The sequence below is a fragment of the Dendropsophus ebraccatus genome, chromosome 4, assembly GCF_027789765.1.
Source record: "Dendropsophus ebraccatus isolate aDenEbr1 chromosome 4, aDenEbr1.pat, whole genome shotgun sequence".
In the NCBI taxonomy this organism is placed as follows: domain Eukaryota; kingdom Metazoa; phylum Chordata; class Amphibia; order Anura; family Hylidae; genus Dendropsophus; species Dendropsophus ebraccatus.
This window is the reverse complement of record NC_091457.1, coordinates 30612300-30639575: the sequence shown is the minus strand read 5'-3', so window position 1 is coordinate 30639575 and position 27276 is coordinate 30612300. Positions and strand designations below refer to the sequence as shown.

Below are 27276 nucleotides of genomic sequence, written 5' to 3'. Positions count from 1 at the left end.
AAGCCCAAACCAGGAAGTGAAGAAAAAATTAAGACACCAACTGGAGTTTCAGTTCTTTTTTTATTTTTTTATTTTTTTTTTAATCAGTGCCGGAGTTGTCCTTTAACCCCCTGAGGACCAGACTGTTCTGGCACTGCACCAGCAAGGAAAGGTGTTAAATGCTCCTCTTCCTTGCTGGGGCAGATGCAGTGAGTTCTCCATGGGGGGAGAGGGGTGGTGGTAGGGTCTGGGGGTTACTTGCTGCTGCTTTCTCTGCAGTTGCCAGCAGTCGCAGTATGTCCAGGCAAGCCCCGCCCCCCTGCGACGGTATGCCTCTCTCCTGTACTGACCGCAGGTGTTGCAGGGGGCTTGGCTTATCGCCAGGGGGTGGGGCTTACTGGGACTGTTGGCAACTGAAGAGAAAGCAGCAGAAGGTAACCCCTATCCCCTACCATCACACCTATCTTTATATCTTTGCCTTCACTCAGAAGTTGCCCCAGAAACACGTAGGACATTACAAAGAAATTCTGCTGAGCCAGTGTAATTAATAATTCTCCTGGTGTCTGATGGGCCATTTTTGGAGTGAGTACCTGATAAAATTCAGGAGTTGGAGCTGCAAAATACCAACTCCACAGCCCTGGTCTGATCAATGCAGATCTAACTTGCTGGGAACCCCACTAATCACAAGGTTGGGACATTCTTGTACCCATTAATTTATTCTTGCTCTTGTGCAGCTCCATTGATTCTAAGGGAGCAGCACCATAGAGGGAAGGGGATATGGTTGTAGTGGAGGGCGGTGAGCCCGCCTCCAGTACATATAGCCAGGCTGGTGCACAGCCAAAGAATGGCACAGAGAACAGGAACCTGGCAGTGTTTGGGGAAGGAAAAAAAATAAAGAATTGCGCCACAAGGATCCCCACGCCTGCAATGATCTGCTACTGTAAAAAAAAAAATTACCTAATGGTTCATTTGCTTTAAGACACTCACTTCAGACAACTACAGAAGGTAAGAGCAGCCTTAAAGGGAATGTGTCATTAGAAGATTATAAGAAAAGAGAGACTTTGTCAGCACCCAGTCAGTATGTTTAAAGGGGTATTCCCCCCCCCCCCCCCCCAAGAGCTAAAAAAAATAAAATGCTCCCAAACCACACCAAATCCCCCTGAGTATTTTGACCGTCTCCTGTCTTTCCAGCTGTTTCTGTTCCTAAGTTACAAGTTTTTTAGAAAGCCAATCTATATCCAATATGGCACCGGCCAGAAAACTACATCTCCCATTATGCAATGCTTACGAGAGTGTAGCAGAATTGAGAGCATAGCAGAGTTGAGAGTGTAGCGTGAGGCGGACCGTGGATTGAGTTGCGGGGGAGGCTGGAGGGTTGCGTGTAGTGCAGCTGGTGAGTTGCGAAGTACAATGATCCTATATATCTATATGGGGAGAGAGGAGGTAAAGGGGGGGGGGGGGGGAGAGGAGGTGAAGGGGGGGAGATGGAGGAGGGAGAGAGGAGGTGATGGGGGAGATGGAGGAGGTGATGGGGGGGAGATGGTGGAGGTGAAGAGGGGGAAAGAGAAGAGGTGATGGAGGAGGGAGGGAGAGAGGAAGTGATGGGGGAGATGGAGGAGGGAGAGAGGAGGTGATGGGGGGAGATGGTGAAGGGGGGGAGAGAGGAGGTGATGGAGGAGGGAGGGAGAGAGGAAGTGATGGGGGAGATGGAGGAGGGAGGGAGAGAGGAAGTGATGGGGGAGATGGAGAAGGGAGAGAGGAGGTGATGGGGGGAGATTGGTGCCGAAGGTGAGGCGGGGGGGTTGTGGAAGGCAGAGTTGCCGTGGGCGAGACGGGAGGGGGGTGCCGAGGGTGAAACGGGGGTGGGCGTGTGCCGAGGTGCTGCGGGTGAGACGGAAGGGGAGGGTGCGGAGGGTGATACGGGGGGGAGTGCCGAGGAGGTGATTCCCGGAGGGGGAGGGGAGGGGGGCGGTGCTTGCCAAGGTGAGCTGGGAGGGGCAGAAACGTCAGGGGGCTAAGTGTGGGGGCCACAGGTGAGCTCAGGGGGCGAGTGGGCACACAGGTGACCTGGGGGGATCAGTGTCCTCCCTCACTTCAATAGGCAGGGTTAGAAGCCAGCCCATTAAAGAGACTGAGGACACGTGATACCGACACGGAGGGTGGGAGCGCCTGGAGCAGGGAGTGGTGTCGGGTTGGACTGAGATCTGATGATTCTATGTGTTTGGGTGGGGGTTCATGCACCTAGATAACAGCAAAACTGTGCAGAATCCATAATAAATTGATATTGAAAAGATGGAAAGCTACGGGTGGGCAACGTATGATGCAAAACATTTTTTGGGGGGAATACCCCTTTAACCCCTTAAGGACGGGGCCAATTTTTGTTTTTGCGTTTTCGTTTTTTTCTTCTTGTGTTTAAAAGGCCATAGCACTTGCAGTTTTTCACCTAGGAACCCACATGAGCCCTTATTTTTTGCGTCACTAATTGTACTTTGCAATGACAAGCTGAATTTTTGCATAAAGTACACTGCGAAACCAGGAAAAAATTCAAAGTGTGGTGAAATTGAAAAAAATACACATTTCTTTTATTTGCGCCATTCGCCCTGGCTTGTTATGCATGTTCCTCAAGTCGTTACGATTATAACGATATATAACATGTATAACTTTTCTTTTATCTGATGGCTTGTAAAAAATTAAAACCATTGTTAACAAATATATGTTCCTTAAAATCGCTCAATTCCCATACTTATAACGCTTTTATCCATTGGTCTATGGGGCTGTGTGAGGTGTAATTTTTTTGTGCCATGATGTGTTCTTTCCAGCGGTACCTTGATTGCGCATATACGACTTTTTGATCACTTTTTTTTATAAATTTTTTTCTGGATTTGATGCGACCAAAAATGCGCAATTTTGCACTTCGGGATTTTTTGGGCGCTTACGCCGTTTACCGTGCGAGATCAGTAATGTGATTGATTAATAGTTCGGGCAATTACACACGCGGCGATACCAAACATGTTTGTTTATTTATTTTTATTTATAACATAGGGAAAGGGGGGTGATTCAAACTTTTATTAGAGGAGGGGGCTTTTTACTAACAACAACACTTTTTTTTTTTTCTTCTTTTTTTTTTTTTACACATATCTAGAAGCCCCCCTGGGGGACTACTAGTATATACACTCTGATCTCTCATTGATCTATGCTGTATATAGTTATACAGCATAGATCGATGAGATCGGCACTTGATTGCTTTTGGCTGCTGCAGCCGAAAACAACCAAGTGCCGAGCCGGGGTCAGCGCCATTTCCTGATCCGGTCGGGTCACGGAGATTTCAGCGCCCGAAGCCCGGCGCGCTCAGAGGTGAGTCCGACGCTTATAGAGAATGAATGGGGAGTCCGATGCTCCTTCATTCTCTATGAACATTGGACTCTCCTGTGAGCGCGCGCCGCTTCGGGCGCTGAAATCTCCGTGACCCAACCGGATCAGGAAGCGGGACCCGGCGCGATGAGGTGAGTATAGGGGGATCTAACGGGATCGGGAGCCTGTCACCCCGGCACGGGGGGTGACAGGTCCTCTTTAAACATTTTTCTTTAACCCCTTGGCGTCCCATGGCTTACCTCGTACATCATTTGTCTAGAGATTTGCAGCAGTTCTTTCTTTGATTCAAGTACCTTGATGGAAATTTAATATAGGTCTTTATACTGACTGTTTGCTGAGTGAGCAGGAGGCCGGACAGCATTGATTATTCATAAAGAAGGAGGGGTGAGGTGTGCTAGATTGCGGCACAAAAGCTGAGCTACAACTCGCCTATGACTCTTCATTACAGTAGTAAACCTGAGATCTGAAATGCTCACAAGGGGACTGGCAGCTACAGCACATTGTAGCATCAGTGGTAGGGCCCGCTTTAAATTTTGGTGGATTATCGCCCTGCCCCGAATAATCTACAGTGTTAACAAAGCGCTTCGGCTTGTCAGCTGGCTGCCTTTGAACTCTGCTCTTCTCCGGGTGCCTGGAAAAGCTGGATGCAGTCCTGGGAGAAGTTTTTCAGGCACCCGGAGTTAAAAGGCAGCCTGCTGACAAGCCGACACTTCACTAATACTGTAGACTCCCTCAACTCTAGTCACGATGTTTTTATTTAGTTGCAGATGAAGTGTCAGATCCTCGGTGTAGGCGGGGACGACAGGAGCCAGAATGACTGCACTTCACGGCTTCAGGTTTAATGAAGTAAAACGATGAATTTTAATGGTCTCATAAACAATGCGTTTAGAGGCATAAATTGCCCCTTTGTCAAGTAGGAGAGACATAGCACTATGTCTCTCCTACTTGACAAAGGGGCAATTTATGCCTCTAAACACGTTGTTTATGAGACCATTAAAATTCATTGTTTTACTTCATTAAACCTGAAGCCGTGAAGCGCCGTCATTCTGGCTCCTGTGGTCCCTGCCTACCCCGAGGATCCGACAGTTCGTCTACTATTCTCCAATCCCTGATCTACTGGCTTGGGATCTCGGCATCTACCCTTGGAGCCTGGCTGCTACGGCTACTACCTCTTTCTTCACTGATACAGGTGCATACCTGCATACAGGTGTTGTGTTCTTAGCACAACACCATCAGGTGAGCAGTTTTATTATCAACTTGTTCGACCTACAATCTGTTGTTTACGTTATCACCCTATGGCGCCCTTTCCACTTTTTTACCCTTTATTTAGTTGCAGGCACTCACACACTTCTTGATAGTCTTTTGCTTGTGATTTTTTAATATGACTCCGCTATACAAAATGTGTTTTTTTTAAAGTTATCTATAGTATTTTAAAGACTTCAATATTTGTGAGTATAAATTGTACGAAACTGTTAAAGTAGAGCCACAGATTTCTGTGGGTGCTGACTTACAACTGAGTAATAGGAAATAAGGACAGTGGGAAAAATTTATATCAGGAGTTATGTTCTTCATACACTATAAATACATTAGGCAGTAAAACTGCGCGGAAATGGTTACTGCATACTCTGCTCCATTTTAAAATATGTCGAGTGGTGCTCATAAGAAAACTTAACTTTAATAGTAATTAAAGTTTAAAGCCACTCTGTACCCACAATCTTCCCCCCCCCCCCCCAAACCACTTGTACCATCGGATAGCTGCTTTTAATCCAAGATCTGTCCTGGGGTCCGTTCAGCAAGTGATGCAGTTATTGTCCTAAAAAAACAACTTTTAAACTTGCAGCCCCGTGCCCTAACTTTGCACCACCCCTGTGTGCCTCCTCCCCACCCTCTTCATCATTAGGAATGCCACTGGAACTTTTTTTTCTATGCTGAACATTGCACAAGTGGCCTAATGATCCAGCCCATGTGCTGGGCTGACACAGGTGGGGAATAGGAGACAATCTGCCTGGAGCATTCCTAATGGTGCAGAGGGTGGGGAGGAGGGACAGAGAGGTTGTGCCAGCCTAATGCATACACAATCTAAGCCATGCCCGTTGGGCACGGGGCTGCCGGTTTAAAAGTTGTTTTCTAGGACAATAGCTGCATCACCTGCTGAATGTACTGCAGGACAGATCTTGGATGAAAAGCAGCTATCTGAATGTACAAGCGGTTTGGGGGGGGGGGGGGGGCAGATTGTTGGTACAGGCTCGCTTTAAGTCAAGGCATGTCTTGCAGTTCTGGTGGCAGGTAACTGGAAATTTCACATGGGTAATCCTATTTCTCCCCCCCTTCTTTCTCTCCCCAGTGCTCTTGTAACTTGCGTAGAGTCAGGATTGCTGAAGGTGTGGAAAGAAGGCTCAAATGAAAATGTGAGTTGAAGCTGTGTATTATTTATTTCACATGAATAACCTCTTAGACTCTAGGTGCTTTTTCTTTCATCATACAGTTCTTGGATATTTAGCATTTTTCCCATTGGAACCCCCTTTTTTTTTTTTTTTTTTTTTTTTTTTTATTACAAATGCATATGTCCTTTCCTGCTGCCAACCCCACTTTTAGTGCTGTCCCTGCCACTGAGAGAATTCAGACACACTGACACACATCCAGGTACAACACTTCATTGGCGTGGGTTTGCATCAGGTGAGTACATGTGTAGTTATTTCATTTCTTTACCACTCTAAGCACCATTAGGTATTAAAAGATGTATCTTGCGAAAACCTTTAAGATTAGGGCTTCTTGTTCCAAAACTGTATTAATGTACCAGAAACACATTTACTGTCCAGTAGTAACATGTTGAAGTCTTTGTAATATCTGTGTGTTTATATGTACCAGGTGGAAGTGCAGGTTGGTCCTGGAGTAGAGAAAATGCGACTCTGCGATGCTCAGCGCCACAAAGTAGGGACTGGAGGCAAAGAGAATGACTTAAAGATCTGGGATTTACAGAGACCAGAAGAGCCAATCTTCAAAGCCAAGAATGTATGTAATGTGGGATACAAATTTGAAGCATGAAAGGACTAAACTATAAGTAATAACATTATGAAACGCTGTCCCAGAAAAATTGTCAATGGCAAGAGTCCTCAATAGAAATTGATGGAAGGTGACCTGTCCTTGCAGTTGCCCTCTGGCACGCAGCTGTTAATTTTAAAGCTTCCTCTTTCTTTTGTCATATTACAATGGGACAGATTTACTATAGCATATGCACTAAAACTGATATTAATTAGTCCAAAAATTTACCTTACATGGTTATCGTCACATTAGAGTACAGGAAGACAACTAATAGTTGGTCTAAACTTGGGGCCCTTTTACAATGGCCATCAGTGTGATCGATGCTCTTTTGCAGAGCCTCTACAAGGCTCAATCAATCATTCATCTGGGCTGCACAAACAATCGCTAGATCATTCCTTAGGCCTATTAACTTCATGATAGTCAGTGGCCCACACAGTCCCATTTACACAGGAAAATGTACAGATGACTGGCAATGCTTTAAATACCAAGACAAGATATGATTCGCTGTCAAATTAGATTTTTTGTTTGTTTGGCGGATCACTTGCCCTTTTACATTGGCCTATTATTGTCAATGACTGTTCCTGTCTGCTGAAAATTGGCACGTGTAAAAGCACCCTTAGACAAAGTCTCAATATATTTACCAAATCCTTAGCGTGAGCCAATGTGATAAATAAAGCACCTAATTAGGTTATCTAGTCCAAGTTTACACAGTCTTAAGGGCCAGTTCACACGGAATAAAAAGGGCGGAATTCCGTGGCAGAACACTCCGCTTCAATATCAACTCTTTGAGCGGAGAGGGGCAGAGAGTGGAGGCACGCAAGCCCTCTCATAGGCAGACTGTATGACACTGAGGCAGGCGGGATTCCGCAGCGGAGAGTTCAGCTGCTTTTACTCCGTGTGAACTGGTTCTAATGGTGAGAGATTTTTTGAAGCCAAGGCCAGGAATCGATTTGAAAAAAGGAGAAATCTCGGTCTTTCCTTTATGACCTGTTCTGTTTCTAGTCTGTTCCTGACTCTGGCTTCAAAAATTAGGTAGATAAATCTGTCTAAACACACCCTAAGGGTCCTCTTACACACAGATTTATCTGACAGATTATTAAAGCCAAAACCAGTAACAGACTATAAAAAGAGAATAGGTCATAAAGGGAAGACTGAGAATTCAGAGTCAGATAAATCTCTCTGTAACGTGATTGGCACACATTTACTAATACTGTCTATATCTAAGGGTCCTTTTACTCAGACACATTTATCTGGCAGATTCTTGAACCCAAAGTCAGGAATGGATTTGAAAAGAGAAGAAATCTCAGCCTTTTCTTTATGACCTCGCTTTGGCATAAATAATCTGTTTTGATAAATCTGTCTGTGTGAAAGGACCCTTCGAAATACAGTATTAGTAAATGTGGGCCAATCAACGTAACAAAGTTTTAGTAATACGGTAATGTACAGCTAGAACTTGCTCCTTTTTAGTTTGTAGAATTTTGATTTAGGGTCAGTAGGGGAGCAGGAAGGAATTGTTATTAATCTATTCCTTCTGATATGGTCAGTAGTCAAAGCACTAATCGAAATCCTCTATTTTTATTTATTTTATTTCTAGTTTGCATATACTAAATATTGTCCAGAGTAATACACAAGCATGCCTCGTTCTCACTCAAGTCATTGGGGGACACAGGCGCAATAGACATAGGCTAGTGCTACTAGGAGGTGACACTAAGCAAAGAAAAAAGTGTTAGCGCCTCCTACTCAAGCAATACCACACTTGTGTAAGTGAGCTAATCAATGTTAGCTTTGTGTCTGTAGGGGGCAGACACTTCTCTCCCTTAAGGGTATGTTCACACTGAGCAAAATCGGTGGAATTCCGCGACAGAGCTCTCTCAGTCGCAGAATCCCGCCTGCCTCAGTGACAAACTGCGTCTCTATGGGTGAGCTTGCGTGCCTCCGACGCTCTTGAAGGGTAGAAATTGAAACTGATAGTGTTTCATGACCCCCCCCCCCCCCCCCATATCTCCACCGCGATCCTCAGGAACCTCTGATTCCACTGATGGATGGGGACATGGTAATAGGCATTTTTGAGTTCGATGCATCTAAGGGGACGGTGGTCTTGATGGACTTCATCTTGAACCTTTTGTACAGGATTTATTGGTTTAGATATTTTAGATTCATTATAGTTCTGTGAGATCCATTCGGTTTCTTTACAGGAAACCATGTGGAGTAATGTCCCTTCCCCACCTGATGAGATGGTACCAGGACTATTGCCCCTTGAGAGATGAGGTCCAGAACCCCCTGTTGAATTAATAAATAGATAAATCCGATGTTAAGGAGGGTCTCAGGATGAGAAATCGGTCAGGAGGAAGACTCATCTAGTACCCCACAGCTATTAGCTGGAGTACCTCGGGATTTGAAGTTACCGATTCCCAAACCCCAGCAAAATTCAGGAGTCTTTTTTTAATCAGAGGTGGAGGCGTTATTAGCGCTGCATTTGGAATTGAGGATGAAGCCTTTACCTTTTCCTCCTTTTGGGTAGCTCCATCTTCCCTCTTTACCCTTGCCCTTGTAGTCCATATTGCCATATTGGCTGAATTCTTCTGAAAGAGCTGGGTCTTTTTAGGATTTTTTTTCTTCACTGGGAATTCTTTTTTCTTGTCAGACACACATTCTAGTATCTTGTCAAGCTCTGGACCAAAGATACGATCTTCCTGAAACTTGATGGAACATAACTCATTTTTAGACAAAGTGTCACCAGTCCATAGTTTCATCCAGAGTGGTCTCCTAACAGAGTTAGACAGAACCTCAGTTTTAGCTGCGAACCTGACCGATTCGGCTGAGGTGTCTTCCAAAAACCTTGTTGCCATTTTTAACAGGGGATAGGCTTCTAAATTTATTTTTTTTTTTTTTTTCCCTCAAGATGGCTCTCTACTTGTTGTAGCCATTTGAATTGAGCTCTGGCGACGGAAGACGCTGCTATGTTAGTGGATATTGTATTGGCAGAAGTTTCCCAAACTTTTTAAGGTGCCCCTCTGCTTTACGATCCATTGGATCTTTAAGCTGGGTCGCATTTTCAAACGCAATAGAGGTGCGTTAAACAACTTTTACCACTTGAATATCCCCACGAGGAACCTCATTTCAAAATTTAGACTCTTCATCAAGGGAGCCTTTTCTTAAACTCTCTAGTAGCAGACAGTCTTTTTTTCTGCATCTTTCCATTCTTCCAGAATCATTTCTTTCAGATTCGGATTAATTGGAAAGACTTTTCATTTAAGAGCTCAAACTACCAGACAGTTCATCCCGTACTGTCTTGGCCTATTTAACTTCTTCAATGTTTAGTGTTTCAGATACTTTATTAAAAGCTATCTATAACACCCTAGACTCAAAGAAATACTTCCTTTCAGTATCTTCTTTAGAGATCTCTGCCTTTGAAACCGCACCAGATTCATGACGGCTGTCGAAAGAAGAAATATCCATTATTCTTGATCTTTTACGTGGGGGAGAACTAGTAGCAGACTCCGTCAGTAATTTGTCCATTTAAGACTACAGTTTCATCTTTCAGATGGCCTTTTGCCCAGTTTGCCACATTCCAGACAGCTACCTCTCGCCACCCACTCTCCCCAGTCCTGACAACCTTATGGCCAATCTGTCATAGGTCTCCTATTGCTTAGGTGCATCCAACTGCTTTTTAATCTTCTCTGCTCACCTTAAGGCCCAATTCCATGGAACGATCGGCTGTTGTGGCCGATAATAGTCTTGTGGAATAGAAGGCAATGATCAGCCGACATCATTCATGTCGGCTGACCGTTGCAGTCGTTTGTCTTTGAACCATATCGAAAAACAAACGACTGTGATAGCAGCGATCTGCTGCTGTCACTCTGTGGAATAGGAGTGGCGGCGGCAGCATACCGCCACTATCCTCTATGGGCTGCCCGGACGATCTAGCGATCACCCAGGCACCCTCCCGCCCACCGCAGCTCCTTGCGGCCCCTCCTGCACTCACCCGCTCTCTCCTGCTGCGTGTAATAGCAGTGGTTGCTCTTACTGCTTGCAAATATACTGGTTAGCGCAGTTCCCGCAGCCAGTGTGTAGCCTGTTTTGGAAGGGCTAACAATTCTTTTTTTTTCTTCTTTTTTTTGCAAAATTTCACCTCCTAGTAGAACTAGCCTATACCCACTTTGCCTATGTACCCTAATAAAGAAAAGAAATTTATGGTAAGTACTCACAAAATCCTATTTTCTTCAGGTGAGGAATGACTGGCTAGATCTTCGGGTGCCTGTATGGATTCGGGACCTGGATTTTATCCCAGAGTCAGAAAAAGTAGTTACATGCACAAGTCATCATCAGGTGAGTGTTAAGTATTGCTCGTACTTTAAATGGAATGTGTCATCAGAAAATTACTTTCGATTTTCCTTAGGAAATTTAATTTCCCATTTTTCTATCTAATATTTTAAAATAATACTAAAATCTTTCAGTTTTCATTCTTTCCACTGGGGCTAAAACTAAGCTGAGATTTTCTGTTCTGCCTGTGGTTATTAGAGGGGGTTGCTGTAAAGTGAAATGTACAGCATTACAGCCTCAGGTGATGCCAGTAGATAAAATCAATACAATACAATAGCAGCTCCCTGTGGATTCACCTTTCATTAATGTCAAGGAGACAGACTCTGTCTATAGTCGTCTATGTCCATGAGCCTGGCTGTAAAGCACATGTTAAAAACAGCTCAGGCAAGATGGCAGTCTCCAAAACAATGTGCAAAAAGTTAAATAAATAAAATTACAGTAATATAGAAACAGATTAGAATAAAAGAACATCTGATGCTGTAATGCTGTACAGATAATTTTACAGCAACCTCCTCTTATAACCACAGACAGAACAGGGCAAGTAAACTAACGGGAATGGAGCATCTTGGTTATGAGTTATAGATTAAAAGAATTAAATCTGTTTAGTCTTGAGAAGAAACATTAAGGGTGCCTTCACACGTACCGGATCCTCAGCGGATTTCATGCTGCGGGTTTGCACAAAAGCCGCTGCAGATCCATGTAGTGTGAAGGTCTATGGGTTACAAAATTATGAAAATTCCACTGTGGATATGTAACATGGCCCCTTTAACCCTGGCCCGGAGCATACATCACCTGCTCCAGGCTCCTGCTTGCTTCGGGGCCTCCCAGCATCTCCCAGCTGATTTGCTGACCGCCTGGAGGTGCCGGGAGGCTCCAAAACAAGCAGGAGCCTGGAGCAGGTGATGTATGCTCCAGGGCTGCCCCCGGCCCGGACATACATTACCTGTTCAGTGCCGCTGCTTTGTGAAGCTCCCAGCTCCCCTCGCTCCTTATTAGCCAATTAGTGCACGGCAGCACTGATTGGCTGATGAGGAGCGGGGAGCTTCACACAGCCACGGCGCCGAGCAGGTAATGTATGCATCGGGCCAGGGGTTAAAGGGGCTGGGTCACACATCTGCAGCGGAATGAATATTCCGCTGCGGGTATCTGACCCCATAGGCCTTCACTATACCAGAATCTGCAGCGGATTTCGCTGCAAACTCGCAGCGCGAAATCTGCTGCGCATCCGGTACGTGTGAAGGCACCCTTAAGATAAGATATGATTTATTTAACCATATGAAATATGGGAAAAAGATGTTTCAGGTAAAACCCTCTTAAAAGACAAGAGGGCTCTGCCTCCGCCTCGAGGAAAAAAGGTTCAATCTCCGGAGGCGACAAGCCGCCTTTACCATAAGAACAGTAAATCAATGGAACAGTCTACCCCAGTATCTGGTCACAGCAAAAACAGTGGAGGCTTCAAAACAGGCTTAGGGCCCTATTACACCGGACGATGATCGTTTGCATAATCGTTAATGATTACCGATCTCAAATGACCGTTATTGCGAAAGACCTGAAAACGTTCACTCATTTCCATGGAATGATAATCGTTATTTATGATCGTAATTGCGATAGTTTTTTTCTTCGCTATTTATTCGCTATTGCGTTCGTATCTATTGCGAACGACCGAACGATGTCTTATTCAATGCGAACGTTTTGCGAATGAGCCACGATAAAAATAGGTCCAGGTCTTATAAAGCGATCAACGATTTCTCGTTCGGTCGTTAATCGTTAACTGCATTTCAACCGAACGATTATCGTTTAGATTCGAACGATTTAACGATAATCTGAATGATAATCGTCTGGTGGAATAGGGCCCTTAGACAAGTTCTTAGACCAAAATAACATTAATGTGTGTGTGTGTGTGTGTATATGTATATGTATATATATATATATATATATATATTTTATATGATATCCCACCAAAACAGAGGGCTATAACACTCATATAATTCAAAAATCCAATGTTTTATTAAATAATCCAACAATATATAGCAATTAAAATTATGCACAGAACAAAGTAAAAAATTCTTCACTTAGGATATCACAGCCACATGATGTGTTTACAGGAAGGTATATATTAATCAGGCAGGCATGAAAACCCCAGTGGGTATAACCTATAAAAGACCATGGTATCTATTGCACTGCCCCTGGTTTAAAATAACAACACTTCCTCCTCTATATCCTACAATCCAAAGTACAAGTGTCCAAAATAGAAAAACATAAGCAAGGATTGCAGAGTAATGGCTGGCGGTATTACCTGTGACACTATGTGTAGAAATCACCTCCAACGCACGTTTCGCGTCCTGGCTTGATATGATGTAGAATTTATCTATCCCCCTTCCCTTTATCCATCCCCTACTTGGTTGAACTTGTACAATTAGTAAAATCTAAGAAAATCTAGATGGTACTTCAGTACTGGTTAGTACAGTACTACTATATATTGACTTCATTTTTTTTGCAGATAAGGGTATATGATCCCTGCTCCCCACAGAGGCGACCAGTTTTAGAGGTCCTGTTTGGTGAGGATCCATTGACTGCAGTAAGCATCCCTCCGGATGGCAGGTAATGTTTTAAGAGGAGCTGTCACCTATGGGAAACCAAGAGACTAACACCTAACTGGCTCTTGGTTTCCAGCTATACTTGTCTGACCGTCTTTGCAACAACCCCCCTTTTCTCATTTTGACATTGGGCTCCTGCACCTAACATGCAAACATGAATCTCTGTATCCAACAGCCTCTTCACAGTGAACAGTGATTACTGTCACTGCTTACTATGCTGGAAGTAGAGCGAGGTGATAGCATATAGCATGGGTGGAGAGATGGGGCCTTGCTTTATATAGCACTTGATCAGAATAGGGGTCCAGGCTTAGACAGCTGTGCAGTTCCCGACACACACAGTGATGTTGGGAGAGAGGGCCATAGGTAACCCTGGACCTCTGTTGTCAGAAATATAGAACACAAATATAGAACATCATGGGACACCCACGATCTGGAGAAGCAGACCAGTAATGCATTTGCCCGGCAGTGGTGGGTTAGGTGGGCAGGGGTTACATTCTTGCAGTGGAATGCGAGAATGTAGATTCATAGGAAATAACACTACAGAGCATTGCAGCGGATTTTGCTGCGGAATTTGCAGTGGGAAATGTAATGCGTTACATGTGAACCTGTAACAACAAACAAACACATGAACCACAACAATAATTTTTTTGAAAATTATAACAAAGTTTATTAGAGACAAAAAGATATTGTTGTACATATACATGTATTTAATATAATATGGAGGCAGGACAAAGTACACAGCAAGGAAAGAGGAACTACACGGCATCAAAATAAAACAAAATTTCATCCACACTTTAGCCAGAGATTCATATAAGCAATTTGCATGTGCTTAGTGCAACGAATAAAAGTACTCATAGGCAAAGTGTGAAACCTTACATCCTATAAAATCCAGTACAAAACATATAACTAAGGAAAAGACTTTGTATACATGGCTGACAAACCCGGTAGAGCATCCCCACAAGTGCAGGTAAATACAAGGGAAGATTCTCTAACAATGGCCGGGCATGCAGCATGTAGGAAATGTTTTGACACACAAAGTGGACATTAGAGCTGGAAATGGGCGAATAGTTATAAAAAAGTACTAGAGATGCAGTGAAGTGATCTTACCCAAGGAACACCCCAACGCACGTTTCAAGTCATGCCCTTCGTAAGGAGGTGCATGATGGGGGATAAACAGAGTATTTACAGGAGGGTCATGAATGCCCTAATCAGACAGGTGTGAGGCAGCAAACAATCAATTACCCTGGTCCAAGATATATGTCTGGTCTGGTAATAACCACCAGGGTGGACTCCCAGAGCTGTGCGGGCTATGGCTGCTGGAGAGGATGATTGCAGGGGGGGCACTGAGGGACACAGGGCACTTGGGGGACACTGAGCATTCCACTGCCATCATCCTCTCCAGCAGCCACTGCCAACACTGCTCTGGGAGTCGGGTTGTGACATCACCATTTTACCCAGAAAGTGAAGAATTCATGCAGTAGTAAGTGCAGGGAAAAAAGCACTTTTATAAGCATTTCCCATAATAAGTGTATATTGGTTATTTGTGTAACTTTTGCGGGGCAATACAGTACTATAGTAAAGATTTTTGCTGGACTTCTTTAATGACAAGCTTGTTTTTCATAATCTGGCCTCTCTTGGTCATTATAACTCTGCAATGCTTTAATGTATGCTCGCAATTCTGGGATTGTTTTCTTGTGACACATTGTACTTCAATTGGTCAGTATATTTGGTGTTTTGGGGAAAACAAAAAGCAAAATTTTATGAAAAACTTGCATGAGTATGAATTTCTGCTTCTAAAAAAGTTTCTAACGAATTTGTGTAAAAAAAACAAACAAAAAAAACTGCACGCCTCAAGGTTTTCGAAGAGAGTTAGTTATAGTGAGCATTGTAACATTACAGGTGTTTGTAGAACGTATGGCGTGCCCCATTTGGGGTCTGAAGGGAAAGATGCCCTTTTTGCTTATTTACCACAGGTTTTCTATTTGGGAACCATGTGCGTTTGTATCTGCGGGACTCTGCTACGGCGGCCGAATGGCTGAGCTGCCTGGAGACTAGAGATGAGCGAACCTCGAGCATGCTCGAGTCTATCCGAACCCGAACTTTTGGCATTGGATTAGCGGCGGCTGCTGAACTTGGATAAAGCCCTTGGAGCTTTATCCAAGTTCAGCAGCCCCCGCTAATCAAATGCCGAAAGTTTGGGTTCGGATCGACTCGAACCCGAACCCGGTTCGCTCATCTCTACTGGAGACATCACGTCTCGTGTGGCAGCTCAGACCAGGAATCTGCCGCGGGACGAGGTTACGGGGCGCCGCGATCTGGGACCCGCCAGTGGAATCAGGGAGCTAAGTGATCTCCGGCATCCATAACCACCCCCTCCCCGGCCATATCTGAAAAATAGATGTTGGAGGAAAGTCTTTAGCATTTTGCCATGGAAATTAAAATCTATATATAATTTTTTTTTTTTACAATAAAATTCACTTTTGGCTCATAATTTCTCATTTTCCTAAGGAACACAGGAGTATAAATATGCCAAAGCGTGTTACTTAGTCTCTCCCGAATACGGCAATACCCCATATGTGACCATATGATAGGGCTCAGAATGAGAGGAGTTGCCATATTTAGGTCAGATTTTGCTGGAATGTTTTTAGAGTACTATATACACTTACAATGCCCCATATGGTATTAGTACAGTGGAAACACCCCAAAGATTACCCCCTTTTTTTTTTTTAAACTAAACTTCTCAGAGAACGTGATCTAGGAATAGACAGAGCATTTAGACTCCACAGTTGAGCTTATTGCATGTCATATGGTACAAAATGAAAGCTGCAGTTCTTGCAGATACGCCATTCCAGTGCATCATATGTTACACCCCACTTGTGCCACCAGATATGTGGGCAACCCATAAATTTAGGACTATTTGAGGTGGCAGATTTATATGGTTCTCTATAAATGTATTACATGTTTATTTTTTTTATATATTTTTGTACTGGAACCCTTCTGAGAACAAGTATTGGTGGCCTGAATGCTTGTATGAGTGAAGTGGTAGTCTTGTATGCGCTTTTTTGCTCCATTCAAGCTCTAGGGGTCTGACCGAGATAGTGGATAAGATGGCGGAATACAGCATCAAGCTGTCTTGAGCAGTTCTGTTCACACTGGTGAACTTAGGACCCCCACTTTCATGATCAGTCAGGGTCACAGTGGTCAGACCCCCACCAATCATTTTGTCATCTATCTGTGGAAATGTCATAAATCATAATTTTTGGAAAATCCTGAGAGAAAAAAATGCTTTTGTGCTGTCATATTCTGACAGCTATAATTGTTTTATTTTTTTTGGGCCAATTTATAGTTGTATGAGGTCTTGTTTTTAAAGGGAATCTGTCACCCTGTGGCCCCAGGCAGAAACGGACACACCCTGCAATAATGCTCAATATACTTACCACATCAGTTCCGGATCCCACTGTTGACATGGAGAAATTGCCGAACAACCGTCTTGCGCCCATTATGGTAATGAGCGCCGCCGGGCCCGAAGTCCAGCCTTCTCCACGCCTCCGACAGTTGATTGACTCCTTTTGTCTTCCTCCTCGTCTTCTGTCTTCTCGATGGATTCCCGCACAGGCGCCATGACGGACGTTCTCGGCGCATGCGCAGTTCACAATTGAAGCAGCTCCACCGTTTACCGTGCATGCGCAGAAGTGACGAGACCTTCGCAACGGCGCCTGCGCGGGAATTTGTGAGAAGACTGAAGACGTCAATCAAGTTCCAGGAGGTGTGGATGGGCGGCAATGAGAAGAGAACCTCATGAATAAGCTGGACTCATTCGTCAATTCCTATGGACGTTGGACTCATCTCGGCTCATTACCATAATGGGCGCGAGAAGAAGATTCAGCGATTTTTCTCCGTGTCAACAGCTGGATCCGGGACGGGACCGGGACCGATGTGGTAAGTATATTGAGCTTTATTGCAGGGTTTGTCCGTTTCTGCCTGGGGCCACAGGGGGACAGGTTCCCTTTAAGGGACGAGCTGTACTTTTTGTTAATGCCAAACTTGTGATACGTGTAATCTTTTGATCATTATTTTTTTTTTATTTTTTTTTTTTATTATGTTTTTTTGAGGGTTAAGATGACCAAATTAGCAATTTGACTAGTGACAGAGAAGATGTATCACTTACATTGTTCTGTGCAACTGATTCAGATATTTCCTTCTAACGAACATGGACAATAAGTAGTCCTCTCCATGAGGGGTGTTGCAAAAATCCTATTCTCCTGAATATTAGGAGAATAGCTGAACAAATTGTAGGTAATACACCGGTCTGTTAAGCATTTCTCTTACACGGGTACCGGGCCGCGGCTGAAGCACTGGAGGCAGGCCGGCCAGCCCCCAGTGGGAGGGAATTCCCTCCCCTCTATGATGCGGCTCCATTAGAATCAATGGAGCTGTGTCATAGAGGGACGGGGGTTTCCTCCCACTGGGGGCAGGCCGGCCTACCTCCAGTGCTTCAGCCCCAGCCCCGTACCCATAAATAGAACAGCGCCGTACACTGGAACCAGGCCGCGATTCAAAAAACGAACCGCGGCACCGGCTTCCCTGTGACAGCTCTGTTCTATCCATGGGTCATATTAAAGAGGATGTACCTGATGGTACATCTTCTTTAAAGGAGAAGTCTGGTGAAAATTTTTATTAAAGTATTGTATTGCCCCCCCCCCCCCAAAAGTTATACAAATTACCAATATACGCTTATTACGGGAAATGCTTATAAAATGATTTATTTTCCCTGCACTTACTACTGCATCAAGGCTTCACTTCCTGGATAAAATGGTGATGTCATGACCAGACTCCCAGAGCTGTGTGGGCTGTGGCTGCTGGAGAGGATGATGGCAAAGGGATGCTCAGTGTCCCTCCAGTGCCCTGTGTCCCTCAGTGTCCCCCTGCCATCATCTTCTCCAGCAGTCACAGCCCGCACACCTCTGGGAGTCGGGTCGTGACATCACCATTTTATCCAGGAAGTGAAGCCTTGATGCAGTAGTTAAGTGCAGGGAGAAAAGTGCTTTCTGTGCATTTCCCGTAATAAATGTATATTGGTGATTTGTATAACTTTTGGGGGCAATACAATACTTTATTAAAAATTTCGCCGGACTTCTCCTTTTAAGTACTTACGTTTCATTACGTCCCAGGATGTCATTTCGGGGCAAGGGGTTAAAATTTTACATCAGTAGTATACTAAAGTCTGTGGCTATAGCAGTTTCTTCCATGTTAGCCATCCACCTGTTACAGAACTTTAACTCCCATCATGCCCTGACAGCTGCAGTGTACTCTGATTAAAGGTCAAAAAGCAGCTTCGGTAAAACAATTTTTTTTTAAATTGGAAATTAATAAAGGTCATGGTGCTATCATTTAGATAAACTTTTTTTTAAATGTAAGGTTGCCACCAATCATGAAATTTAATTTAATAATCATTGTTTTGCTAAAATAGTTTTTCCAGTGAAATAAACACTTGGTGCCATTTTCTATTAATTTTTTTTACATTTGTTCACATCTGTGTTAAATCTTCTTCTGCTTCATTCTTAACATCCATGTCCTTTTCTCTGCAGGTCTGTGGTGGTTGGAAGCTCTCACGGTAATATGGGTGTGATTGATCTGAGGACAGGTACATTTGTTTTCTTTTGTTGCAGTAACCTGATGAATTATATATTTATTAACTATATTATTAGCTTATTTTTATTCTGTTTACCACCAGGTCGCCTGTTAAATGCCCTCAAGGGTAATGCTGGCTCTGTGCGTGCCATCCAGTGTCACAAGTCTATGCCTGTTGTGGCATCCTGTGGCCTGGACAGGTTCATGAGAGTTCATAGCTTAAATGACAGGAAGCTGATACATAAGGTGCGTAAAATACAAACATACAGAAATAGTATAGTATTTGAACATGTTCACACAGAAATTTTCACAAATATTTCAGTGCTTCACTAAAATTTGCTTAGAAACTATTTCAAAAAGTTTAAAAGGCAACACAAGTTGCCTACTGAAATCAATGTTGGAGACTTGTCAGTTGGTTCATACTGTTCTATTTAAGGGTAGCATAAACTAGTGACAGAGAAGATGTACAGAATGATGTATCACTTACATTGTTCTGGGCAACTGATTCAGAGATTTCTTCTAACAAACATGCTCAATGTGAAGAGACAATTGTCAGATGCACCACATTAGGTGGCCCTTAACCGTCTGCGCAGTATATGTACTGCACCGAAGGGGGGAATCAATATAACACAAGCTCAGGAACTGAGCTGGTGTCTGCACAATTAAGTGGCAATCGCGCTGTTTCAGTCATTGGAAAGGGAGTTGACATATAAAGTGTGGCAGACAATTTTGTCCAGAGCAGCAAAGTCCTCAGCTTGTGTATCCTACAACGTATAAAGAAAATCAGTTTAAAATCTATTGTTGCACTGGAACCATACACCAGACACGCTTCTTCGCATCTTTCCTCCGGTTTCCTTTGAGTGTAATCACTCATCTGGCACTTTACAGTACATATTCTGGGACTGCCTCAAGCCTAAATAGTACTGGACTGAAAGCAAGATTTCTTATCTCTAGAGTACTACATGTGGTACCTCCGTTGGATGTATACACCTATGAGCTTAATGTCCCACCCAAGGGTATGCGTAAACTAGCTGCTAAGCCGCTTTTCCATATTCTTTCGGCGACCAAATACTTGATCACAGCTAACTGGAAAAGCATGAATGTTCTGCCAGTAGAGGCATTAATCAACAAAATTAGGGATGTTAGGTGGATGGAATACATGTCAGCAACGCATAATTCAAAAAAGGACAAATTTCAGGTGGTTGAGGACCCTTGGAATGGATCAGTGGGTTCAACATGAGCCCTTCCCTTTTCTTTTTTCTTCCCTTTTTATCTTTGCCCTTCCCTTTGTTGTTTCTTGGGTTATTCCTGATTGTTCTCCATGTTTATGGTTCATTTGTTTCATCTGCTTCATGTCCTTTCTTCTCAGGGACAACTGTAGGGTTCTCCTCTTTACATTTGTGGATTGTATTTAGATACCTGCAGACTGACTCTTATGTGAGCGAACTTTTGCTCCAATTCAAATGGCTTGTCATTTTTGATAATTTTTATGTTCTTGTAATGTATTTTATTTGAAAAATTATTAAATAGTTTGTTAAAAAAAATACAGCAAGTTATTCATATCTCAATCTACACTGTGTCCTGGATATTTGGTCATCATTTTATTTCTTGAAGCCTTCTGTCACAGAAATTTTCTTTTTTTCTTTAGGTGTATCTAAAATCACGCTTAAACTGTTTACTGTTAACATCCCGAGACAAGTGGGAGGTATGCTTTTCAATTTGTACAAATTGAGTGAAACAATAAAGTGATATGGTTTTAGATTTTGTTACTTTATATATAGTTACATAGTAGGGTTGAAAAAAAGACACATGTCAATGAAGTTCAACCAAGGAGGGGAGGGATGATGGGTAGATTCTATACATATGCATTTATGCTCTTTTGTTCTAAGAACTTGTCTAAACCTATTCTGAAGCCCTCCACTGTTTTTGCTGTGACCAGATCTGGGAGTATACTGTTTCACTGGGGTAGACAGATACACTGTTCTCATGGTAAAGGTGTGTTGCCTCTGGAGATTGAACCTTTTTTTTCCTCCTTGCGGAGGCAGTGCCCCCTTGTATTTTAAGGGGGGGTTTACATGGAACATCTTTTTCCCATATTTCTTGTTGGGGTCATTATATATAGTTTTTAAATAAATCATATCTCCCCTCAAACCGCTCTTCTCAAGACTGAACAATTTTAATTCTTTTAATCTATCCTCACAACTAAGGATCCATTTACACAGAAGGATTATCTGACAGATTATCTGACAAAGATTTGAAGCCAAAACCAGGAACAGACTATAAACAGAGATCAGATCATAAAGGAAAGCCTGAGATTTCGCCTCTTTTCTAATCAATTCCTGGCTTTGGCTTCAAATCTTTGGCAGATAATCTGTAAGATAATTTTTCTGTGTAAATGGACCCTAAAATGCTCTATTCCCCTTATTAGTTTAGTTACCACCTTTTGTACCTGTTCCAGCTCTAGAATATCCTTTCTATGAATTGGTGCCCAGAACTGAACAACATACTCCAGATCAGGCCACACCAAAGCTTTATAAAGCGTTAAAATTATATCCCTGTCCCGAAAGTCCATGCCTGTTTTAATGCATGACAATATCCTGCTGGCCTTAAGGCCCTATTACACTAAACTATTATCGGCCAACATGGACGATGTTAGCTGATCGTTGCTGTTGTTTGTCTCTCAACATGTTGAAAGACAAACAACTGTGATAGCAGTGATATGCTGCTGTCGCTCCGCGGAATAGCAGCTGAAACAGCAGACTGCTGCTATCCTCTATGGGCCGCCCAGCCAATCTAGCGATCGCCCGGGCGGCTCCCCACGGCTTCCCCTGCACTTACCCGCTCGCTGCCGCCACGCTGACAGCGCTCATTTGCTCCTGTGTCGCCCTGTGTAATTGGGGCTTTAGAAGTAGCTGACTGACTTTAGGGGCTTTAGAAGCAGCGGTTCTGTAGTGTATTTTCTAAGAGTACACCCAGATCCTTCTCTACCAATGACACTCCCAGTGTAATTTCACCTCAGACATATGCATTTGTGTTGTTAGGTGCATAACTTTACATTTATCCACGTTGAACCCCATTTGTCAAGTGGACGCCCGAACGCTCAATGTGTCTTAAGTCAGCTTGTAACATCCTCACATCTTCCCTATGTACTACAAAGCTTGGTGTCATCTGCAAAGATAGAAACAATGTTATTTCCTTCTTCAATATTATTATTATAATTTAAACAGAAGGGGGCCCAGTACTGACCCTTGGGGTACACCACTTATAACCGGGGACCATTCAGAGTAGGAATAATTCACCACCACTCTCTGGGTACGATTATTAAGCCTGTTTTCAATCCAGTTACAGACTAAACTTCCCAGACCCATAGACCGTAACTTACCCATCAGACACCTACGAGGGACTGTGTCAAATGCCTTTGCAAATCCTAGGTACACTATATCCACAGTTGCCCCCCTATCCAGGCTTCTACTCACCTCTTCATAGAAACATATTAGGTTGGTTTGACAGCTTCTATCCTTAGTAAAACAATGCTGGTTATCACCTTTAATACTATTACCACTACATATTCATGGATGTAGTCCCTTATAAGCCCCTCAAATAGTTTCCACACAATAGATGTTTAGCTTACCTAGGGAAAACCTAGAGCCCTTTTTGAAGATGACACTACATTTGCCTTACACGAGTCGCTCGGCACAATACCAGTCACAAAAGAATCACTGAATATTTCATACAAGGGTAAAGAAATTACAGAACTGAGTTCCCTAAGAACTCGGGCGTGTAATCCATCACGCCCTGGAGCTTTGGTTGCATTCAGTTTATTTAACTTATCTTAGACCATATCTATAGTAACTCAGTTTAGTATTTTAGCAGCACTGACCCTGCCTACCACAGCTCTATCCTATTCTTTTGCATATACAGAGCTGAGGAATCATTAAAGGAGTACTCCAGGCACCCCCTGTAAAATCTAAACTACTCAAACACTGGCGGATGGTTACTGGCTTCCTCTCTGTCACATTTCTTCCCACTCTGGCTGCTCTGGCTGCCCCCTGCACTGTTCTCTGTTGCTGCTGATTACATCTCCAGCTTCCTGTTTGGACCAGTGTCTGTGTGCTGCATATTCCTACAGTCCCCACAATGCCTTGTTTCCCTGACCTGCCTCTGTAAACCTCCCACCTCCTCCTCCTCCCACCCACAAACATGCCCACAACCCTGCCCTCCATCCCTAGCTCCTCTATTCCCTGCCTCCCTCCATCTATTCCCCTCCCACTGCACAGCTTAGTCCCTACACAAGCAGTAATTGTAAATTCAGACAACCCAGCCCCCTTATTTGGGTGTCCAGTGAATAAAAACTGCAGCCACCATTGTCTACTTTTAATATGGCATGATGCTGAGGGTTGTGGTTTTGCAACCTGGAGTTGCACAGCTTGAAAAATTACTACCAACATCTTGTCCAAGAGACAATGATGGTGGTAGTTCTGAAAGCTGTGCAACTCCAGCTTGCACACATACAACCCCCACCATCATGCCATGCTGATACTTGATGATGGTGGTCGTGCTTATGCAAGCTGTAGATAGATAGGAAGGAGATAGATAGATAGATAGGAGATAGATAGATTAGGAGATAGATAGATTTTATATATAATAGATATATGGACTATGTGTTATAGCTGAATCTGGTGTCCGAGGTCTCCTCTGCTTCTCAGTCATTCTGGAGGAGAATCCTGTAGCATCAGACACCAGTGATCTCCTAGCAGGCATCTGGCATTGAAAGGGTGCCAAATGCCTCCTATTAGATCTGTGACATCTGATGCTGCAAGCAGCTGCCGATCTCCAGGATGACTGAGAAGCAGAGGAGACTGAGATCGTGCAGAGGAGGGAGCCCGACAGATAATATAGTATCTATTGTAAAACTGGGCGGGCAGAGGAGGAGTGGGGCGGGCAGAGGAGGAGTGGGGCGGGCAGAGGAGGAGTGGGGCGGGTTTTACTGTGACAGAAAATAAATCACGTCTCAATATGGCACCTGTGGAACAGCATTGAGACGTGATGTGTTTCCTTCTATCTGAACTACAGAACTTCCTGTGGGACTTGTAAATGGCAATGTTATATAACTTTCCTTTGTAAGTGCAGTGTTAAATTATGTAATTTGGCCGGAGTACCCCTTTAAGTAACTCATCTTTCTCCTGATCTGCAATTATTAACTCCCCGTCACCATTATTTAGGGGTCCTACATGCTCTGACCTAGGTTTTTTTTTGCGTTAATATATTTGAAGAGTTCTTTGGGGTTTCTTTTGCTATCTATGGCCACCTACCTTCATTGTGAATTTTTTATTACCCTTTTTACATTTTTTTTTTTTCACACCTCTTTGTAATCGTAAAAGGCTACAGCTGACCCCTCAGATTTGTATTTTTTGAATGCCCCTCTTTGTCACTTATAGCCCTTCTAACCTCAGTTGTAAGCCATGTAGGGTTTGATTTTAATTGTTTTATTTGTTACCCATAGAAATAAATTTAGCAGTACAGTTACTTGAATATTTCCCATTTATTATCTATCTGTATTTGACAGCAGCTGCTCTCTGGCTATGCCCTGAAGTTCAGCCCTTAACCCAGAAAAATTTGCCCTTTTTCTACACGTCAAGCTAAAAGTCACTAATATTGTGGTCTCTATTACCCAGGTGTTAATGGACAGTGACCAACCAGCTCTGCATTGTTAGAAATACCCAGATCCAACAGTGCATCACTTCTTGTTGGCTCCTCCACTAACTGGCCAAGAAAATTATCCTGCAGGAATTCTCTCCTCTTTGTGGTTTTAGCTGAACCATGATCCCAATCTATATCTGGATGGTTGAAGTCACCCATTACCACTACTGTCCCCTCCCGGGCAGTCTGTTCTATTTGTGTATGCAGCTGACCATCAATCACCTCAGTAATGTTAGGGGGTCTATAGATTACACCGAGAATAATTTACTTCCCTCTGTATTTCTACCCACAATGATTCGACATCCTCAGTCATCACCCGCTATTGCATCTTTTAGACTCACCTTAATATTATTTCTAACAAAAAGATATACTCCTCCTCCCTTTCTGCCCACCCGGTCCCTTCTGAACAATGTAAATCCCTGAATATTGAAAGTCCAGTCATGTGAGGAGTCTAGCCACCAGTCACATTAACTATATCAATGGATATCTCCAGAACCAAGGACTCTAGCTCCCCCATTTTGCTGGCTAGACTTCTGGCATTAGTAATATACATTTTATATTGCCATCTAGTTTAACACCTTCAATATCAAAAATGGGATTTATTGAAATGCTATGGGTACAATGATTTTCATCTGCAATAAATCCTTACCCTCTGCTCTTATTAGCCACTTTATTACTTTGTTTTCTACATTGCTTGATTTGTCCATCCCTAGTTTAAAAACCCTTCCACCCCTTCTAGGATTCTCTCCCCCTGCACAGCAGACCCCCTTCCTTTTCAGGTGCAGTTTATCTGTGGAAAACAGATTGTAGTCCAATAAAAAAATCTGCCCTTCCACCACATGCCAAACCCTGACACCAGGGAGACAGCAAACTGAATGTTGAGGCAGTCCTGGCGACAAATTATTCTGTGCGTCGTCTTAATTGGGGAATTCCCTACAACCACTAGCTGTCTAAGCATACCAACAATACCATCCCGTCCACTAATAGTTGGACTGTTCTGCCGGCGGTTAGCACTATAAATGATCTAGTGAACCCTGTTCCCCCCTAACTACTTGTTTTTTTTTTTTAGTTATAGCAATATCTTTTTCTAAAATTTTTAAAACAGGAGCTTGTTGAAAAGAAGCAGGTCTATGAAGCAACTGATCTATGCAATCATAAAAATTTGGGCCAGTCTTGCTTTAGTACTAATAGCACCATAGGTATCTAGGCTATGAGTTTGGGTCAATAAACTCACATTTCGTCTTGGACATTTGGCTGTAGCACAAGCAAAAAAGTACCTGCAATATGTGTGAGTACCCCTAGTAAATGTGGGAATAGTGATATTTTTGATGTGATACTGATGCGCTACTCTTAGTAATTTTTACAAGAGTACTCTGGTTTCGGCAAATGTCACTTACTGTAGAAAGAAATTCACAAAGTATGCATTCTTTATTACAGAATAGAGATTGTGTGTACATTTTTAATCTATTTTATTCTTAAATTTTCAGGAAGAAGGCTTGACCCCAGTTGAAGTAGAGGATGTAAAAGAAGAGGATGAGGTCTGGAATAACATGGAAACTGTCATAGACAAAAGTAGCTCCAAAAAGAGAAAAGATGGACAGGACCTTAGGGTGGAGGCTGCATCAACAAAAAAGGGATCGAAAAAGAAGAAAACTGTTTAATTTTTATATTGGACTTAAGACTGATTTTATACTTTGCAGACAAGTTGTGCCTTGTGTAGCACACTTTTGCATACAATACAACAACAGATTCGTATTCAATAGCATCACTGTGACTGCAGAAACGCAAAACCTGTAAGAATGGGGTAGCAACCCGTCTTGCAAATTGTTATATGGGCTATTAATATAATCTTGTACATAAATATGTAATAACCTTGTCTTGGTTGTGTAGCTCGTACTCATTAATGCAAATGTACCACATAACTTTTTTTTTTTTAATTTATACTTTAATTTTAATTTATACTACCTGTTTGGCGTCGGTGCTTACATAAGTGGCGCAGTGCAGTTTTTAAAACCCTGGAAGGGGATATCTGAGCGCTGGGCCCATCTCCAGTGTGTAGAGCGGCTTGCAGTGCACATGAAGCTGCGCAGATCGCAGGAGCCAGGTGGAATTTTCAATAATTGACCACTGTGATGTACATTACGGTGCCGATCAGGTAGAATAAAAAAAATTTTTCGAGCAAAGAGATACATTTGCTTTACATTCATGATAAATCCTTTTCAGGGTGGGTTCTGTTTTTCAGTTGGATTACTGAAGCCTCATCCAGGGATATTATCCTTTTAAAGCAAGGACTAGAAAGACATGTTGCATAGTACAGCTGAAAAAAGACACATGTCAATCTACTTCAATCAAGGAGGGGATGGATAAATTCTACATTTTATGAATATGTATCTGTTATGTTGGTCTAGGAACTTGTGTGAGCCTGTTTTAAAGCCCTCCACTGTTTTGCTGTGACTAGATTCTGGGGTAGACTGTTTCGCAGACTTACTGTTCTTATGGTAAATGAGGTTTGTCGCCTTCAAAGATTGAATCTTTTTTTCTTTCTTTTTTTTTCCCCCAGACAGAGGCAGTGTTTTGAGAGGGGGGGGGGGGGGTACCTGGAACATCTTTTTTTTTTCCTTTATTTTCCCCA

General features: G+C 43.1%; 1 protein-coding gene across 1 annotated transcript in view; it reads left to right on the top strand.

Moving 5' to 3' along the window:
* Window positions 1-26520, top strand: part of WDR74 (WD repeat domain 74) — a 30509-nt gene extending 3989 nt beyond the window's left edge. The window contains exons 4-11 of the mRNA XM_069965423.1: window positions 5696-5759; window positions 6220-6363; window positions 10621-10722; window positions 13217-13317; window positions 18902-18957; window positions 19048-19190; window positions 20593-20649; window positions 26132-26520. Coding sequence (XP_069821524.1) covers window positions 5696-5759; window positions 6220-6363; window positions 10621-10722; window positions 13217-13317; window positions 18902-18957; window positions 19048-19190; window positions 20593-20649; window positions 26132-26305 — 841 coding nt within the window. The 3' untranslated portion in view covers window positions 26306-26520. The remainder of the gene's footprint in view (window positions 1-5695; window positions 5760-6219; window positions 6364-10620; window positions 10723-13216; window positions 13318-18901; window positions 18958-19047; window positions 19191-20592; window positions 20650-26131) is intronic.
* The last annotated feature ends 756 nt before the right edge of the window (window positions 26521-27276 follow it).